General features: G+C 55.6%; 1 protein-coding gene across 1 annotated transcript in view; it reads right to left on the reverse strand.

Annotated features, from left to right (window-relative positions):
* The window catches only part of HIP1 (huntingtin interacting protein 1), a 47562-nt gene extending 29738 nt beyond the window's left edge, over positions 1-17824 (reverse strand). The window contains exon 1 of the mRNA XM_051636055.1: positions 17699-17824. Coding sequence (XP_051492015.1) covers positions 17699-17809 — 111 coding nt within the window. The 5' untranslated portion in view covers positions 17810-17824. The remainder of the gene's footprint in view (positions 1-17698) is intronic.
* Between the last annotated feature and the right edge of the window lie 378 nt (positions 17825-18202).

Here is an 18202-nt window from a genome sequence, read left to right on the forward strand (position 1 = left end):
TCCTGGGCATGTGAAAGTGAGAGGAAAAAGCAGATCAGGCTGAAGCAGGCAGGGGTCCAGGGCTGGAGGCTGCACTGAAGGCAGCGCTGGCACGGGGCAGGCAGGGGCAGGAAAGGGCAGGAAGGAGCAGGCAGGGGCAGGCAGGGGCAGGCAGGGGCAGGAAAGGGCAGGAAGGAGCAGGCAGGGGCAGGCAGGGGCAGGCAGAGCAGGCAGGGGCAGGAAAGGGCAGGAAGGAGCAGGCAGGGGCAGGAAAGGGCAGGAAGGAGCAGGCAGGGGCAGGAAAGGGCAGGAAGGAGCAGGCAGGAGCAGGGAGGTGCAGGGAGGAGCAGGCAAGAGCAGGCAGGGGCAGGCAGGGGGAGGCAGCACAGGGGTTATTCCAGCAGGTGCTGAGCTCCCCAGCTCGACACTGCAGGTGGGAACAGCACAGGGAGTCGGGGAGTTGCTTCCCTTCCCCATGGCCCAAGCAGAAGGGAACTGATGGGCTGGGGGGCCGAACTGCCCCAGCCCCAGCCCCCCGGGACCGGGCAAAGCTGCCTGGGGCACCCAGCACGGATCCATCATCCCTCCTGCCTTCCCAGGAAGTTGCTTTGTTGTGTTGTTGATTTGCAGATTTTCTTAAAAAAAACCAAACACAACAACAAACCAACAAACACAAACAAACAAACAAACAAACAACCCCAGAACAACAACAACAAAACAACAAAACAAACCCAATAAAGCAAAACAAAACAAAAACAAACCCCACAGCAGGGTTTGTGCTCCCAGTATTGATGGTTGGTTATTTTTAGCTCCTTGTTCAATCTGCAGCTGTTGGTGTTGGAGCAACCACACGGGAGCAGGGAACAAGCTCAGGCAGCGCCTGTGGACGGGGCCAAGGCTGGTGGGAGCTCAGCCAGCAACTCAGCAAAGCCAACAGGATGAAAAATCCATGACGGAAAGAGAGGCAGGACAAGCAGCATCCACCCTGCTTGCTGCTTCACCCTTCTGCCAGCACTGGGAGCCAGGCAGATCCTCCCATCCAAACCTAGAGCAGAAGACACTGCTGTTCCCCATCTGGCATGGAGGGAAGGAAATGGGAGAGCAGAGGACACTGAGCTGAGTGGTGCTGTGGGTGCACTCAGGGAAGGGGTGGCATCCAGGGGGACCTGGGAAGCTGGGGGAGGGACTTTCTACCACAGTGTGTAGTGATAGGACAAGGGGTAATGGTTTTAAACTGGAAGAGGGGAGATTTAGGTTGGATGTTAGGAAGAAATTATTTGCTGTGAGGGTGGTGAGACCCTGGCCCAGGTTGCCCAGGGAACCCATCCCTGGCAGTGTTGAAGGGCAGGTTGGATGGTGATTGGAACAACCTGCTCTAGTGGGAGGTGTCCAGGCCCATGCAAGGGGGTTGGACTGGATCATCTCTGAAGGTCCCTTCCAACCAGAACCACTCTGTGAGTCCACAATTTGATGACAGATGGAGAAGGCACCACCCAAAGCCCTTGACCCAAAAGAGCAGCCTTCAGCAGCCACATAAGTGAATGGTGGGATGTAACCCTGTGTGCTTAACCTCAGCTAGTTGGTATGTGACCACTTGCTGATCACTCCAAATCTCTTCTGTGTCCTCACTGGTCTCATCTGTACCTCATCTGGAAACCCTTCTCAACTCTAGCTGAGGCTCCATCTTCCTTTACACACACACACACACACCCCGTGCTGCTTCCTTCCTGTGAAGCCTCACGCTGACACCACCAATGCAAACGTAACGCCCAGAAGGACATGGGGTTAGCCAAGGTCACCCCACGGTGCCAGGCCCTGCTCGAGGCACCCACACTTGCCCCCTCACTGCTCCTGTTCTGCCAGCACCCAGAGCTCCTCTGTCACCCACCTCCTTGCAAGGCCCTGAGGTCAATGGGGATAAATTCTGCCAGCACCTCTCCCCTTCAACGGGAACACCTACCCCCATCAGTGGCCCCCAGCTTTGTCCACGCTTCACTTTGCAGCCCCTCCATACCTGGGTCAGCACCATCAATGATTCAGTTGATGGTCAATGAAACATGGGTTCCACCAATTTCCATTTGAAGCCCTGAAGTTCTGCCCTAGAAGCTTCATGTCTGGGCAGCTGGAGGCTTCATATGGAGCTCAGCAGGTGCCTGAGGGGTCGGGAGTGAAGCTGTGTCAAAATACCTTCAGCATCTACCCTCGGGTGCCTTCCTCTGTCTCCCAAAGAGCACGGGGTCTCCTGCCTTTGGTAGTCTCCAAACCTCTGTCTTAGGTGACCTTTGAATTGCCCCATCAGAGGAGTAGTTTCAAACACCTGCTTTTGCTTGTCCCTCCAAGTGAGACTGTGGCCTGCTGGCAATGCCCTGTGCCTGATGCTTCAGCTGAACGCTCAGCCAGGACTTGCTCACCCAGCGCCCAGGACCTTCTCACACCTTCTCCTAAGCTTTATTTCCAGGCAAACCCCAAAGGCAGGCAAGGAGGGGACACTGGCAGATCTGCAGTCCCTGAGCACACCTCAGCACCCACCACAGTCTTTAAATGTCAACAGCTTTGTCACATCCCCGTAAGAAACGAGGAACAAACCCGCCTGACATTAAACCACCTGATGCAACAGGTCGGGAAATGTCACAGCAAATGTTTTCGCTGGGGTCAGAGCCCACCCTGGGGGGCTGGGTGCTGCCAGACCCTGCCTGCAGAGCTGGGGGGCAGAGGCCCAGCCTGCTGCCAGCCAACGGGCAGGGGGGCAGCTCCTACAGGAACCAGGTCCCAGGTCTGCAGCCCCGGGAAAAGCTCCAGCTCCCAGTACCTTCAGCTCTCTGAGCCACGGGGGTGACACCACTGGCAGCAGGGCTGTGGCCTCCCCCGGGTGCTGCCAGAGCTTCTGCCAACTGTGCCCTGGGCTGTGGCACCAGCAGCGTGGCCAGCAGGGCCTGGGAGGGGATTGTCCCCTCTGCTCTGCTCTGAGACCCCCCTGCAGGGCTGGGGCCAGTGCTGGGGTCCCCAACACAGGAAGGACATGGAGCTGTTGGAGCAAGTCCAGAGGATCCATGAAGATGATCCAAGGGCTGGAGCAGCTCTGCTCTGGAGCCAGGCTGGGAGAGTTGGGGTGTTCAGCCTGGAGAAGAGAAGGCTCCAGGGAGACCTTAGAGCAGCTTCCAGTGCCTGAAGGGGCTCCAGGAAAGCTGGGGAGGGGCTTGGGACAAGGGCAGGGAGGGAGAAGATGAGGTGGGACGGTTTGAAGCTGAAAGAGGGGAGATTCAGATTGGATATTAGGAAGAATAGGCAGGAGGGTTGGAACTAGGTTATCTTTGAGGTCCCTTCCAACTCAATCCATTTCCTGAGCCTGTGATAGAACCTAAGCCAAAAGGTGTCAGAGGCCTGTCAGCACTGGAGCAGGATGGAGCTCCACGTGTGGCCCCCTGAGATCTCCCAGGACTTCAGAAATGAGCACCCAGCTTTGTTAAGCAGCAACTGTGGTTCCCAAGCCCTGGTCCTCAGCAGCAGCCAGGCCACCAGGCACTGCAGCTGGAACTGGGGCTGTGCCCAGCCATGGTGTGTCCATTCTCCACGCAGAGGAGGGCCAGAGGAGGAACAGAGTCTGTTTTCTGATGGATCTATAACTGAGAAATTATCCAGTCCCATGCTGGTACCTGATCTCTGGCACTCCCATGTCCATGGGTGCTCCTCACTGCAGGTGATGCTCCAGGCGAGAAGCTCAGTGACTTTGTGATGGGTGTGGGAAGTGCCTGGGGACTGCAGGAAGCCAGAGCAGGGATCTCTCCTGGGATACAGGGTGGAGCCTGAGGTGGAAAAACCCCAGGGTTTAAACAAATCTGTGTCTCATGTGTTGCTGCTGCCTGTCTGATGCTGCCCAGCGGGGGAATGGCAGGCACGATTCTGTGCCAAAGGCTGGGAAAGCACTTCCTGAGGCCTGGATTGTAGTTTTTACTCATTTTCCATGTTGAAAAACAAACACTGATGGCTGCCTACCCAGCCCCAGGAGAAAGGCTTGCACTGTCCCACTCCTACCAGCCCTGCTCTGCAGCTGGAGAGGAACCAAAACCCAGCTCCAGGTGTAGAAAACCTGCCTGTGCCTCCTGGCTGGATGAGAAAAGCTTGGACTGGGGACAGAGAGCAAGAGGTGGGGAGCAGGCAGGGCTCTGCACCCTGAGGATGCTCCTGCAAGAGGTAAACGGGAAGGGCAGGCTCAGGATCTCCATGGTGGGTCAGGAAATCTGAGGGTAGAATCTGAGAGGGAAACCTCTGCTCACGAAAGCAAATGACAGCACCTGGTGCAGGCAGGACCCTGTCAGTGCCCAGCAGCTCCTGCCCGCCCGGCGCAGGGTGTGTTGCTGGCACAGGATCAGTCAGGGCACCAAAACAGGCTCCAGGGCAGGGGTGGGGTCCCCATGCCTGGAGGGACTTAAAATCCGTGTAGATGTGGGGCTGGTGGACATGGGTCAGTGGTGGCCTTGGCAGGGCTGGGTTAATGGTTGGACTTGGTGATCTTAAAGGCCTTTTCTAACCAAAATGATCTGATGAGTCAATGAAAATGATGAGACATCAGCTCTGGGAGACAAAATGTGTGCTCCTGGTTATGTGTGAACAGCTGAGCTGGAAGTGAAATGTGGGCAGCCCCCGCTTCCCAAACCATCTGTCACCCCCCTCCATGACACAGCACATGAACCCCGAGCACACCCTGATCCTGCTCTCCCAGAGAGGGCAAGAAGAGCTCTGGCTGGTGCAGTGAAGCCCTGAAGTTCTCCAAGTCATTAAAATCAAACATGCTACGTAAACACACCCAATTTCCTTCTTTTTCAGCAATTCAGCATTTGTTGGACACTGCCCGGCACGTGCTGGTGTGGAAGGTGACAGGGCAGGCTGGTGTGACCAGGGCTCCTGTGAGCAGCCAGCCTCTGGGACACAGAATCCACAGGAATCAGGCTCACCCAAGTGCTCACCAACAAGGCCTGGAGAAAATGTGAACAGAATGTTGGTGAGAACTTGGGCAAAGGGCAAATGGCACCTGAACCCCAGGACCAGGAGGAGATGCCAGTAAGAAGCAGATGCTCCTGTACACAAGGACCCAGACTGCTGGGACTGCCTGGACATTTTTACTGTGGAGCTGCAGCTTTGAGGTGGGGCAGGAGCTGAGCCCTGTCCTTCCTGCCCTCTGGGTCTGGAAAAGATGAGAATCCCTAGGATGGGAATCTGAAGCTCTTGCCATGGCTGCATCTGCTGCTCACAGGACACTTGGTACTTCACCGAGCAGCAGACACAGCACTGCTCAGGGCAATCCCAAGCACAAATCCAGGCTGGGTGGAGAATGGATTGAAAAAAGCCCTGAGGAGGACTTGGGGTGTTGGGTGATGAGAAGCTCAACATGAGCCAACACTGTGCACTGGAGCCCAGAAACCAACCCTGTCCTGGGCTGTGTCACCAGCAGCGTGACCAGCAGGGCCTGGGAGGGGATCGTCCCCTCTGCTCTGCTCTGGTGAGACCCCCCTGCAGGGCTGGGGCCAGTGCTGGGGTCCCCAATACAAGAAGGACGTGGAGCTCCTGGAGAGAGTCCAGAGAAGGGCCACAAAGATGATCCAAGGGCTGGAGCAGCTCTGCTCTGGAGACAGGCTGGGAGAGCTGGGGTGTTCAGCCTGGAGAAGAGAAGGCTCCAGGGAGACCTTAGAGCAGCTTCCAGTGCCTGAAGGGGCTCCAGGAAAGCTGGGGAGGGACTTAGGACAACTGCAGGAGAGATGGGAAGAGAGGGAACAGTCACAAACTAAAAGAGGGGAGATTGAGATGGGATCATAGAAAGAAATTATTTGCCATGAGGGTGGTGAGAGCCTGGCCCAGGTTGCCCAGGGAAGCTGTGGCTGCCCCATCCCTGGCAGTGTTGAAGGGCAGGTTGGATGGGACTTGGAGCAACCTGGGCTGGTGGGAGGTGTCCCTGCCCATGCAAGGGGGTCAGAACTAGGTGATCTTTGAGGCCCCTTCCAACCCAAACCAGTCTGGGATTCTGTGACTCTCTTTGCAGGCTGGACAGAAACAGTCCCTTGGAGGTGCTGGCATCAGACACCCACATTTTGCTCATCACCAGAAGAAGGAGCTGCCAGACCTCTTCCCCTCTGAGAGGAGCCTGCAGTTCTTAGCATTTCCACAATGAGCAAAATCCCTTTTCCTTGCTGCTGGAGATGAATGGCTCTTAAAATCAGTAAAGGCAGCAGAAAGGGAGAAAAAAGGTTAAAAACATACCAGATGTAACGAGGAGACCCTGGCTAATTGCCACGTCCGTGCAAAGGGTCATCAGAAGAAAGAACTGACTCAGGTTTGACTTCAGCTCATTTTTTCCCAGGTGTGTCCCATTCCCAGCAGGCACTGCTGTCCCAGCCTGTCCCAGCCCCCGGCAGCCAGTGCACAAGTGGCAGCTCTTTGCTCACTGCCCAGCAGCTCTAGCAGAGGAGAACAGAGACCCAATCCAACTGGAAAAAAGGCAGGCTGAGGCTCCCAGCTCAGCTCTGGCAGCAGTGGGAGTCCTAAAACTTGGACATCTCGGCTAAAAACATAATAAAGCTGGAATGCCTGAGCAGAGAGAAGCCCTATTTCTGGCTGCAGCTCCTCCCTGTGTGCTTGGCCTCCCAGATGACTCCAAAACTCCAGGCACTTGTTTCTGAGCTATAAAAAGAGCTGGAGCAGGACTGCAGTAGCTGGGCAGACCACACCAGGGTGGAGCGTGTCCTCCTGTTGAGGCCCAGAGCATCTCACCAGAGGAGGAGAAAAGCCAGGAGACTTCTTGCTCAGCCCATGTCCTCAGCTGATGTCACCCTTTGAGGTGTCCAGCAGGAGGGAGAGCTGTGGGCAACAGTAGGAACTGCTGGCTGGATCCCAACCATGGAAATGTTGGTTGTGCCATGTCCCGAGTCACCCCACCAGCTCTCACCCCTCCTGCACCAGGAGGGGAGTGTGAAGGTCCAGATTCGTGTCATGCTGTGTGAGGCCTTCCCACCTGTCACCCTGACACAAGGCTGGGTCCCTGGAGCAACAAGATGCTCTCTGGGGGGGGGGATGCACAGGTTCATCCTTGGACATCTGTGGTGGGTACCACAGCAAGCACAGCTGAGGACAAAACCTTCTGGGACCACAGGGAGGAATGAACTGCACCAACGTGCAGCTCCTTGCTCCCTGGGTGGGCTAATGGGGTTAAAAAACTCACCTGACACCTGCTCCACATGTCCCAGCAGGACAGGCTGGACCACAAAAGTTCCCAGTAATGGAATGAAACCATAAAATTCAGCAAACTCAGAAACACTTTTGCCCCCTCCAGACAAGCACTTATCTCCACAGAAGTCAGACCTTGTTGACTCTGTTGGAACATTTCATTCCTATTTGTGAAGTGCACAAAATCTTTCTGGCTGGGAAAACACAAGGTCTCCAGCAGGTCATGGGCTGGGAATGGCTCCAGCAGAAGAGATGACTTCTCTTGAAAATGACTTCATTGACTTATTCAGTGCAGAAGAAGTCATCTCTTCTGCTGGAGCCATTCCCAGTCTACACTGACTTCCTCAATGCAGAGAGTCAAAGTCTTCTGCTGTCTCCCCTTCAGCATTGCCTGAAGACCTTGGAAAATCTTCACACACCACTAATGGGTCATGTGGGACTTCTGTTGTGAGCAGTTCTGAGGGATGTGAAACTGGACTGGGTGGCCCATAAGGAGCAACCTGAAAACACTTGGTGCACACAGGAACCGTGGCTCCAGAGGAGCAGCAAGGATGAGGCCCAGCACCAGTGTGACCTGTTGCCAAGCCCACTGAGATGCTGAGCAGTGTTTGATTCAGTGGATTGCAGAGGCTGCATTTAGTCCACCCCTGGGTGAACAATGACCAGCAGTGGGTTGAGAACCTGAGGGCCACATCTTGTGCAGAGGATGCAAATTGCTCTTTGCACCCCTACCCAGAGCCCTCCTACACCCAGATGCCTGATCCTGGAGGAATGTTGCCTGGTGGGAGCTGTACCTCAGGACATGCATCACTGATGAGCTCTCATCCCTCATGCCAGCACTTCTTTTCTGAGCTCTCAGGAGAGGGAGGGACAGTTCCTGGGTGTCCCTGATGTTCTGGCACAAGCACCCTGCAGCTCCGTTTGTGCCTACAGCACCCTGGTTTCTTGTGCACTTCCATGGGAACACAGTGACTGGAAAACACCATTTTCCAGCCAGCATCTGCTAATGAAAATAAGAAGTGATGCCATGAGCTCTCCAGAAAGTGCCAAGCTCCTCAGATGGCATAAAAGAGACAAATGGTAACAATAAATAGCAAGTCTCCAGCCTGGCCCTGGCCAGAGAAGATTGTTCTCCCAAAGGTCCCTTTGTTTGCTGCAAGTTCCCTCTTTTCTGCATGGTGGAAATCTACAGTGCCCTCCAGGGAGGTCTCAGGAGAACCCCAGGGAACACAAACGCAGCTGCCAACAACCTTTGATGCAGCATTTGGGACAGCAGGACCAAAAACCCACTGGGGAAGGGCACAGGCTGAAGCTGCAGCCAGGTGGTGTTGGTCTCCTCTCCCCAGGAACAAGTGATGGGACAAGAGGAAATGGCCTCAGGTTGTGCCAGGGGAGGTTTAAATTGGATATTGGGAACAATTTCTTCCCCAAAAGGGTTGTCAGGCCCCAGCTCAGGCTGCCCAGGGCAGGGGTGGAGTCTCCATCCCTGGAGGGATTTCAAAACCATGTAGATGTGGTGCTGAGGGACATGGGGCAGTGGTGGCCTTGGCAGGATTAGGGGAACAGTTGGACTTGGTGATCTTAAAGGGCTTTTTCCATCCAAAACAATTCTATTCTGTTAAACTGGGATTTAGTGCAATCACATCAAGTTCACTACCAGTCAAACTAGGTAAAAATTACATGTAAAATTATGAAAGTCCTGGAATAAAGCAACCAGAGCTTCAGCAATCTGATCTGCAAGTGTGCTTGGCAGAGTTGTGCTAGTTTGCTCAACAGCCAAGAACCAAAGTCTTCTCCACCTCAAGATTCAAGTATGGCAGATCTGGGCAATTCAAGTCAACCTCACAACACAAGTTTCCTGACCCAGCCATAAAAAAGCCTGGTAACTTCCCTAGGAGCTGAATGAAGCTGAAGGAGCTCTGGAGCTCCCTGGTTTCACAGAGACACAGCTTCTGTTGCCAACATGCTGATGTTTTTTGTGTTGGTGGAATGCAATGGTGTCCACCTGTCCAAGCACCAGACCAAGGCTGGCCAAGGCAGGGCAAGAAGGGATGCAGAAGTGAGCACCAAGCACTGGGGAGGGCACAGGCTCCAGGACACAGCTCATGGACATACCCAACTCAAAGCCTGTGGTGGGGAAGGGGACTATCTGGGACCATGTCTGTGCTGGCCTGAAGATCCTGTTGGAAGCCATGGCCAGGGCCACATGCTGCAGCAGCCACAATGTTGAGCCCATCCTTGAGGTACAACATCAACCATGACCACAACCAGCTCACAGGACATGCTCTGCACCAGTGTGAGACTTGTCAAGGTGGAGAAACAGCCCACCAAAGAAAGGCCCAAAATTCTGTGGCTACAAAAGGAAGCTCCATGTAGAGACAGTTTTAATTCAAGAGGCAATGGTTTGAAGCTCAAAGAGGGGAGATTCCAGTTGGACATCAGGAAGAAGTTCTTTCCTGTGAGGGTGGTGAGACCCTGGCCCAGGTTGCCCAGGGAAGCTGTGGCTGCCCCATCCCTGGCAGTGTTGAAGGGCAGGTTGGATGGGGCTTGGAGCAGCCTGGGCTGGTGGGAGGTGTCCCTGCCCATGCAGGGGGGTTGCAACAGGTGATGTCTGAAAGTCCTTTCCAACCCAAACCAGTCTGTGAGGCCATGAGAAAAGTTCAAATGTCCATACAGGCCTTTGAGCAAGTACCTTCACTTTCCCACGTGCTGCCCCTCACCCTGCTCAGCCTGGACCAGCACACAATGTATAATTAGCCCGGTCGTGGGCTGGGACTTGCACATCCGGGCTAAAATACTGGCTGTGCTGCTGGATTCTGCTGTCACCCGGGGAACAGGCTGTCCCCAGGAAGTTTGCTCAGTTGGTGACTGTGCAAAATAAATCAGCCAAGCTGGTGGCAGAGATTAGGGACAGGATCTGGCCCTTCCTGCAGCCCCTGTGTTGCTTTCTGAGCCCCCAGCTGCTGACCCCACGTCCCGACTGCCCCAGCACCCTGGGGGAAGCAGAGAGGGACCCAGACCCTTTAGGACAAAGAAGTTTTAAGTCAATTTTGCACACCCAGAACCAGCCCCCAGCCCCCCAGGGCTGACCCTCCTCTCCTGCCTGCTCTGGGGTGTCTGGGGTGTTCACCTCAGGCTGCCCTCCCACCACCGTTTGCTGTGTGCCGAGGATGGATTTTTTAAAAACATGATTACAAATATTCTTAATTAAAAAAAATTGGTGGTTTTTTTTTTTTTAAGTCAAAGTGTCAGGTTTGCATAAGAACAAATGTGCAATGATGTGGCAACCTCTGGCTCCAGCCACCACCCCTGTCCTTGCTTCCGTTGAGATACAAACACTTCCAGTTTTCCGGCTCAGAGGCCCCGAGTGCCTGCCAAGCTCAGGGTCTGTGCACAGGCTGGGGGGGCCTTTTGGGCCTCCCAGGACAACAGCCAAGGAGCTACAGAGCAGGAGAAGGGTGATGGGATGAGTAGAGAATTGGCAGGTGGGTGCTGGAGGGTGTCAGCCTGGCCCCGTGTCGCACCCATGGGACAATGCACTGGGAGCTGCAGTGGGCACCTTCTCCCCATCTTCAGTTTCTCAATCTTCAACCAAAATTGTCCCTTCTGAACCTTCAGCACCTTCACTTTGATCTGTCCAGAGGTTTTTTTTCCTGGAAGAGCCAGCCCCTCCTGGTGACAGGAGCCCACTTCCCATCTGCCCTTCCCCACCTGTTCCCAGGCTCAGGAGCTGCTGGTCGAGGGAACCATGCCTGGTCCACGTCCTCCAACAGGGAATTTGGTAAAGCCAGCCCACCTAGCTGGCTGCTTCTCCCCAGCTTTGCAGGAGGATGGAGTTAAACAGGCTGAATTTCAGAAGGCAAGAGCTCCCGTGCTGCTCAGCACAGAACACCTGCTGCTGCCGTCTCCTGCCTGCCCAGCTCCCACCCTTCATGCTGATCAGTATTCTGAAGACCAGATTTTAAAGAGCTTCTTGAAACCATGAGAGCAACATGTGCTGAGTAAGGGCAAAGGGGTTTTGGGGCAGTCATGTCCCCCAGCCTTTGGCATCCCTGCTTTCCCACTCAGCCTCCAGCGTGACTTTGAGCAAGGTCCCCTCTTGTCACTTGGTGGCCAAAAGCCACCACGTCCCCACCTGCAGCAGCCCCTGGGACTCAGTGAAAGGTGTCCCCCACTTTCACCAAACCTATTTATACTCCTGAGACTTGGCCACTTCAGTGTCCATCACCACATTAAAATCTCAGCTATTTTCTACCCCCAGCTCCTGTTGCACAAAAGAGAAACCACAGCCCCTAACCTGGGAAATGACAAACTATTTGCTTTCCCTGGGGATGGAAATCAGTTCCTAAGAGCTGAGATGACTCATTTCTTCGCTGCTGAAGCTGTATTCAATCCTAAGCACCCCTAATTCTGATCAAAAGGCAGGAGAGCCAAGGCATGGGGGTTCAAGGAGCACAAAGTCCAGGAGCTCGTATTCCTGGAGATGAAAGAGCCATTAACTAATCCCCTGTATCACCTACTCCCCCAGGATGGGCTCGGCTGCCTTCAGCCCTCACTCCCTGCCTCCAGCAGCTATTTTTTCCTGTTCTTGCTAGTGTCAATATGTTTCTTTAAATATCTTTTCAGAGAGGCTGTATATTTAGCCCCACTCTGGTGCTTTGAAAGGAGACTCATTTCCTGTGCAAGAACTGAAGTTCTTGGCAAAGGCACCGGCGGCTGCAGCATCTGAACCACAGGACTGGTGGGGTTTTTTGCAGTAGTTTAATGGTATTTCCTCCATGACTGTGAGTTGAACCGAGCTGGGTCTGGTGTCTGAAACCAACAGGGCTGCTGTGAAGGGGAGCCATGGTGTCGTATTCCCAATTAATGCAAATGAAAAGGGATTAACTGCATTCCTGGTGGTGTCTGAAGGTGGCACAGCCCATGGCAGGGGCAGGGACAGAGCTGCTTGCAACCTGCCTTTGGCTGTGAAAAAATGTGGTTCCCACATCAAAAGGATTTATTAACCAAGACTGAGGGATGGGAAAAAAAAAAAAGGCCATTTCATTTGACATCACTTTGTGCCTGATTTGTTTTCTTCCTTCTTCCACATGGGTCTCCAGCAGCAGGGCAGGAGGGACAAGAGCTCTCCAGTCCCTGCGAGCTGGCAGAGCCATGGCTCATGGATGCTCAGGACCTTAAAAATCTTTCCAAGGAGATAGGGATGCTGTGTTCAGCATCCCCATCAGCTCTACAGGAAGCTCCCAGAGTCTGACACCCTGCATCATGTCAGGGACCTCTTTTCATGGGAGTGAGGATGCAGACAGCTCAGCAAGTCCCCAACACATGGACATGGATGTGTTAGAGAGGGACTTTGGACAAGGGCAGTGAGTGATGGGATGAGGGGCAATGATTTCAAAGTGAAAGAGGGGAGAATGAGATTGGATATGAGGAAGAAATTATTTGCTGTGAAGGTGGTGAGACCCTGGTCCAGGTTGCCCAGAGAAGCTGTGGCTGCCCCATCCCTGGCAGTGTTGAAGGGCAGGTGGGATGGAGCTTGGAGCAACCTGGGCTGGTGGGAGGTGTCCCTGCCCATGCAGGGGGGTTGGGACTGGATGATCTTTAAGGTCCTTTCCAACCCAAACCAGTCTGGGATTCCATGAAGTTTATCTTTCCAGGGTAATTTCTGAGTCATAAATTCCTTTTCTTGCTGGTTCAGAAGCAACACACAGTCCTAGGGACCCAGTGAGCAAACAGGTAAGAGAAGGTGATGGCCATGGGCAACCCAAGGGTTCATGTTCCACTTCGCTACTGGTGACTTTCTCAGAAAAAAAAATGCAGTCAAAGAAAACAAAGGCCAAGTTTTTTAGTTCTTTAGATTTTATAGAGGAATTTTAAAAAAGAAGTGTCTTCTCCTGACACTCACCCTTGGGACTGTCCATCCACCAGGATGGATCACCCTTGGGATTGTCCCTAGTGGATAAGTGCACAGGGACCTGATGGGCACCTGACCTTGCTGCAAGGCACCTGGCACAAAGTCCCAGCAGACACGAGCTCTGGGGGACAAGCAGGAAACTTCTGTTCCCCTCCACATGGATGTCCTCATCACTGGGACCCAGCACCACCTCCAGAGCACACAGCCTGTGGGGCCTGATGGCTCGTGATGAAGCATGGCCAGGGCAGTGGAGCAATGCTCAGGACAGGGGGAAGTAGAGGAGAGGTATGTTGTCATCTTTGCAGGCCAGAAGATACCACGCAATCCCAATGTACTGTTTTCCTTCTGCTCAGAGGCCACAGGGGCAGGAAGCAGGACCAGAGCTCAGCACACATCCTGCTGGGACTCCAAAGGACACTTCTCTCATCTTTGCTTTCCAAGCACATTTGCCTCTCTCCAGCATTCAGCTTCCCAAAGGAGGGAAGGGGTTGCTGCTCTGGCTCAGGAGCAGCTCAGCAGAATCAGGCTGGGTCAGGAAAGAGACCTCCCACACTTCCAGTTTCCCAGGAGCCAGCTGGGATGCCATGTGCCACCTCTGTGAGTCTGTGGTTCTGACTGCACCAAAGCCAACCAGGCCCTGGCCTGGCTGGGAACCAAGGGACATTCCCCACAGCAGTCCAAAACAGGAGTGAAACAGCAGCACAGCCTGGCATGTCACCCCAGGTTGCATCCCCTATGTCCCACAGAAGTTCTTTGTCCTCCTGACTCAATTTTCACCCTCAAGACCATGACTGTCCAACCACTGAACATCTGGTCTGTGCCAAACCAGCCAAACAAGTTAGCACAGAATGAAATTTGCTCCTCATCACCATCATGGCACAAGGATGTCTGCTGTGGACAACCGTGAAGCAGGGGAGGGAGACTCAAGGAGGGAAGATCCCCACACACCAATCTGAATGACGAGGTCTTCAAACCTTCCCTGCAGAGCCCCAACACCAGGACACGCTCCTAAATACAATCAGGAGAAACCAAAGGGAATGTGAACACCAGACTCAGAAACCACGTGAAATACAAAAAGTTTATCTCAACATATGGCAGAATTGTCCCTCTTGGTGGTTTTTCTCCCCCCTTAGTGACCTTTGCTCTGTCCAAAGATTTGTTCTACCACTTTGAGGCAACGAGCAGTGATGAATCACACCGAGTGCTTCAAACACCAGCAAAGGGCAACAGTCGTTGCAACACCCACCCCCCTCATGGCACTGATGTCTGCAGCATCTGCAGGCCAGAAGAACTGCAGGGCTTGGTGTCCCTTTCCTTGAAAACTACCAGTGTTGATGGCAAAAGAGGAGCCCTTGGAGTGTGTCCAGAGCAGGGAGGGCTCGATGGCCATGGTTCCTGCTCAGCAGGCAACAAGGACAATGCAGGGACACGAAGTTTCAGCATGTCCTCAGGTTTCTCACATTTGCATCACCAGGAAAACTGAGACACCTCAGTAACTAAGGGAGAAGAAAAGAGGCCACAAGGCAATTTATTCCTGTTTATCCCCAAGCCAATAGACAGATGTTTTCAGAGCAGAGCTGTTGTGAAACACGGTGGCCACTGTGAAAAAATCCAACCACCAGAGCTTCCCACCATCATGCGAGTGTCCCACAACAGAATGTCCCACCACCACCAGAGCTTCACACCACCACACCTGTCCCACCACCACCAGAGCTTCCTAGGGTGCTCTCCTTTTTCCAAGCTGAGCCCACACAGATCAGGCAGTGCCAGCCTCAAAAAGGGGTTATTCAGGCTCACGAAAGGCCCATCTGGGCCCACCTCCTGCCTGCTCAGGCTCTTTTAGACCTGAATAGTTTTCATGGTGAATGTGTTGCTGTCATGAGACAGGCAGGTCTGGAGGTGAGGAGGGGATGAAGAAACGTGGATAAAATCTTCTTTTTAAAAGCCATTTAACGTTAAAACTTTTCTTAAGAAAAGTGACTTTCAAAAAATAACACAAACCAACAAAACTCCCAAGACCCAAACCCCAAGTTTCTATTAAAAACCTCAGAAAGAAGAAGTTTGACAAGAACTGTGGTTGACTAACGTGTGGAAGATCTGAGGGCTGCCTAGCAAGTTCCCTAAACTGGAGAGAAAGAGAGAATTATGAAATAAATAAAAAAAAGGAGAGGAAAGAAAAAAAAAACAAGTAAGAAAGGAAATTGCACAGAAATGAACGCACAGATGAATAAAAAGCCAGGCAGGGACTGAACCCCTGGAAGCAGATGCAGGGTCATTTGTCTGCAAATCACAGCATCACAGAATCACCAAGGCTGGAAAAGACCTTTAAGATCACCAAGTCCAGCCTATGACCAACACCCCCACATCTCCAGACCAGGGCACCAAGTGCCACCTCCAGCCTTTCCTTGAACACCTCCAGGGATGGTGCCTCCACCACTTCCCTGGGCAGTCCATCCCAATGTCTGATCACCCTCTCCATGAGGAAGTGCTTCCTGATATCCAACCTAAACCTCCCCTGGAGCAGCTTCAGGCCAGGCCCTCTCGTCCTGTCACTACTGGCCTGGGAGAAGAGCCCAACCCCACCTGAGCACAACCTCCCTTCAGGTGGTTGTAGAGAGTGAGAAGGTCCCCCCTGAGTCTCCTCTTCTCCAGGCTCAACACCCCCAGCTCCCTCAGCCTCTCCCTGTAAGACTTTCCCTCTGGTCCCTTCCCCAGCCTCGTTGTCTCCCCTGGACCTGCTCCAGCACCTCCAGGTCCTTCCTGCAGTGAGGGGCCCAGAGCTGCCCCCAGGACTGGAGCTGAGGCCTCCCCAGGGCTGAGCACAGGGGGAATCACCTCCCTGCTCCTGCTGGCCACACCATTCCTGACACAAGCCAGGATGCCACTGGCCTTCGGGCCACCTGGGCACACTGCTGGCTCGTGTCCAACCAGCTGTCAACCAGCAGCAGCTTGATGAGTTTTTTAGGGTAATGACCCTGAAGGCATTTGCCATCACTGGTTTTGCATCCCCTACTGATATTTGAGCAAAGCTCTGTCTGTGTTGGTGCTCCAGGGAGGGATGGAGCAGGAAGCCCCGGCCACTCTGCTCCCTGAAGCATTCATGTTTCTCCCTAAGGCCTCCAGCCTCTTTTCCCCTCGCCCACTGTTCATTTTACCAGGTCTAAAAATACTCTGAAGCCTTTTAAACCTTCTTCTCCCTGCTCCTGCTGGCCACACCATTCCTGACACAAGCCAGGATGCCACTGGCCTTCTGGGCCACCTGGGCACACTGCTGGCTCGTGTCCAACCAGCTGTCAACCAACAGGACAAGGGAGATTAATTGCAGCTCATCAGGACACAGCAGCAGTGCGAGGGCTCAAGGTGCTGGGTCTGGGGGTGCTGAGCCCACCACCCCCTCCAGGTCTGCCCTTCCTGGGGGGCAGCAGCTCTGGGGAGCACTCAGGGATCCCACCAAGTCTTTTTCTGACACTAAGGACCAGGCAGGGGATTGCACGTGCAAACTAGTCCCAGTTCCACCTTCAGGGCTATAAATAATTTATCTTTGAGGTAATTTGAGCAAGGAAGGTAAGAAGACTCCCTGTGCATAATCTCCCACCCAACCTTAAATCCTGATGTTTGTCTTTCTGCAAAAAAAAACCCAAACACACCTCAGAGCTGATCCTTGGGGTTTATTTCCATTCCTAAGCCACCACCCGTGTGCTGCTCCCACGTGCAGATTCCCAGCTGGACCCTGGGCTCATCCAGGTCCTGCTCCCCTCTTCGTGCTCCCGGAGTGGCCAGTCCTGATGGCCACCACCTCCAGCCCTCTCCTGCCTCAGTTTCCCTTCCCCTCCCGTAGCAGCTCAGGATGGCACAGCTTCCCCTTTGCTCCCCACCCCTCGGCGGGGAGCAGGGATGAGCAGTCCCCAGCTCCTCCATCGTGCCCCTCTCCAACCTCCCCTGTGGTTTATCTGGGCGTCTCCCCGGCTGCTTCTCCACACACCTGTCCCCCAAACCGCCGGGTTTTCCTGCAAAGCACCCGCTGGACATCGAGATGTCACATGAAAGGTGTCACGGGCAGAAGGGCCCCAGCCAGACACGCCGAGTGCTCCTGGGGCAGCCTCTGTCCGTGCCCGCTGCCCCGCGGGGGGGGCCGGCAGCGTCCCCTCCAGCCCCAGGGACGGCGGCTCCGGCACCCGGGGGGGGCTCTGAGGACACGCAGCCCAGGGCGGGGCGGGCTGGGCTCTGCTCAGCTCTGCCGGGCTTGAGGCCAAACCCGGCCCCGCCAGCAGCGCCGGCCGGGGCGGGGGGGTCCCAGGCCCGTGGATGCCCCCCTGCCCCGCACCCCGGACCTGCCGGGCCCCCCCAGCCCCCCAGGGACCGACGCTGTCCCAGCCCGGGGGTCCCCCCAGCCCCCGGGGGGCGGAGCCAGCCTGGCCCCGCCCCCTGGAACAAGCTCCGCCCACCCAGTCAAGCCCCGCCCAGTGGCGCCAGCACCGACAGCCCCGCCCCCTGCGGCGCACCTGCGCTGGCCCCGCCCCCTCCCGCAAGCCCCGCCCCCCGCACCTGGCGGGCCCCGCCCCCCAGGCTGGCCCCCCCGCCCGCCCCTACCTGCGCCCGCTCGAAGCTCTCCCGCTCCGCCTCCGGGCCGCCCGCCCGGCGGCTCCGCACCTTGGGCAGCGGGTTGGGCACCTGCTTCCCGGAGCTGCTCACGCGCTCCATGGCCGCGCCGCGCCCGCCGCCGCCCCAGCCCCGCCGCGCCCGCCCCGCGCGGCGCCGCCGACGGCCCGGCCCGCGCCATTGGCCCGCCCGCCTCCCGCCCAGCCCGCCCCGCCTGCCGCTCCGCCCGCCCCGCCTGCCGCTCAGCCCGCCCCGCCTGCCGCTCCGCCCGCCCCGCCTCCCGCCCAGCCCGCCCCGCCTCCCGCCCCTCCGCTCGCACCGGCACCGCCCGCAGCGGCCCCGGGAAGGGCCGCCCCGCCCGTCTCAGGCCCCGCCCCTCGTGCCGCCGCCCCGCGCTGATTGGCCCCCGCACCTGCCGCTCACCCCCCCCCGCCCCGCGCTCCTCGCGCCGCGCGTGGCGCCCCCTGCAGGCGATGGGCGGTGCGGGGCGCGGGC

This window comes from Apus apus, chromosome 18, assembly GCF_020740795.1.
Source record: "Apus apus isolate bApuApu2 chromosome 18, bApuApu2.pri.cur, whole genome shotgun sequence".
Classification (NCBI taxonomy): domain Eukaryota; kingdom Metazoa; phylum Chordata; class Aves; order Apodiformes; family Apodidae; genus Apus; species Apus apus.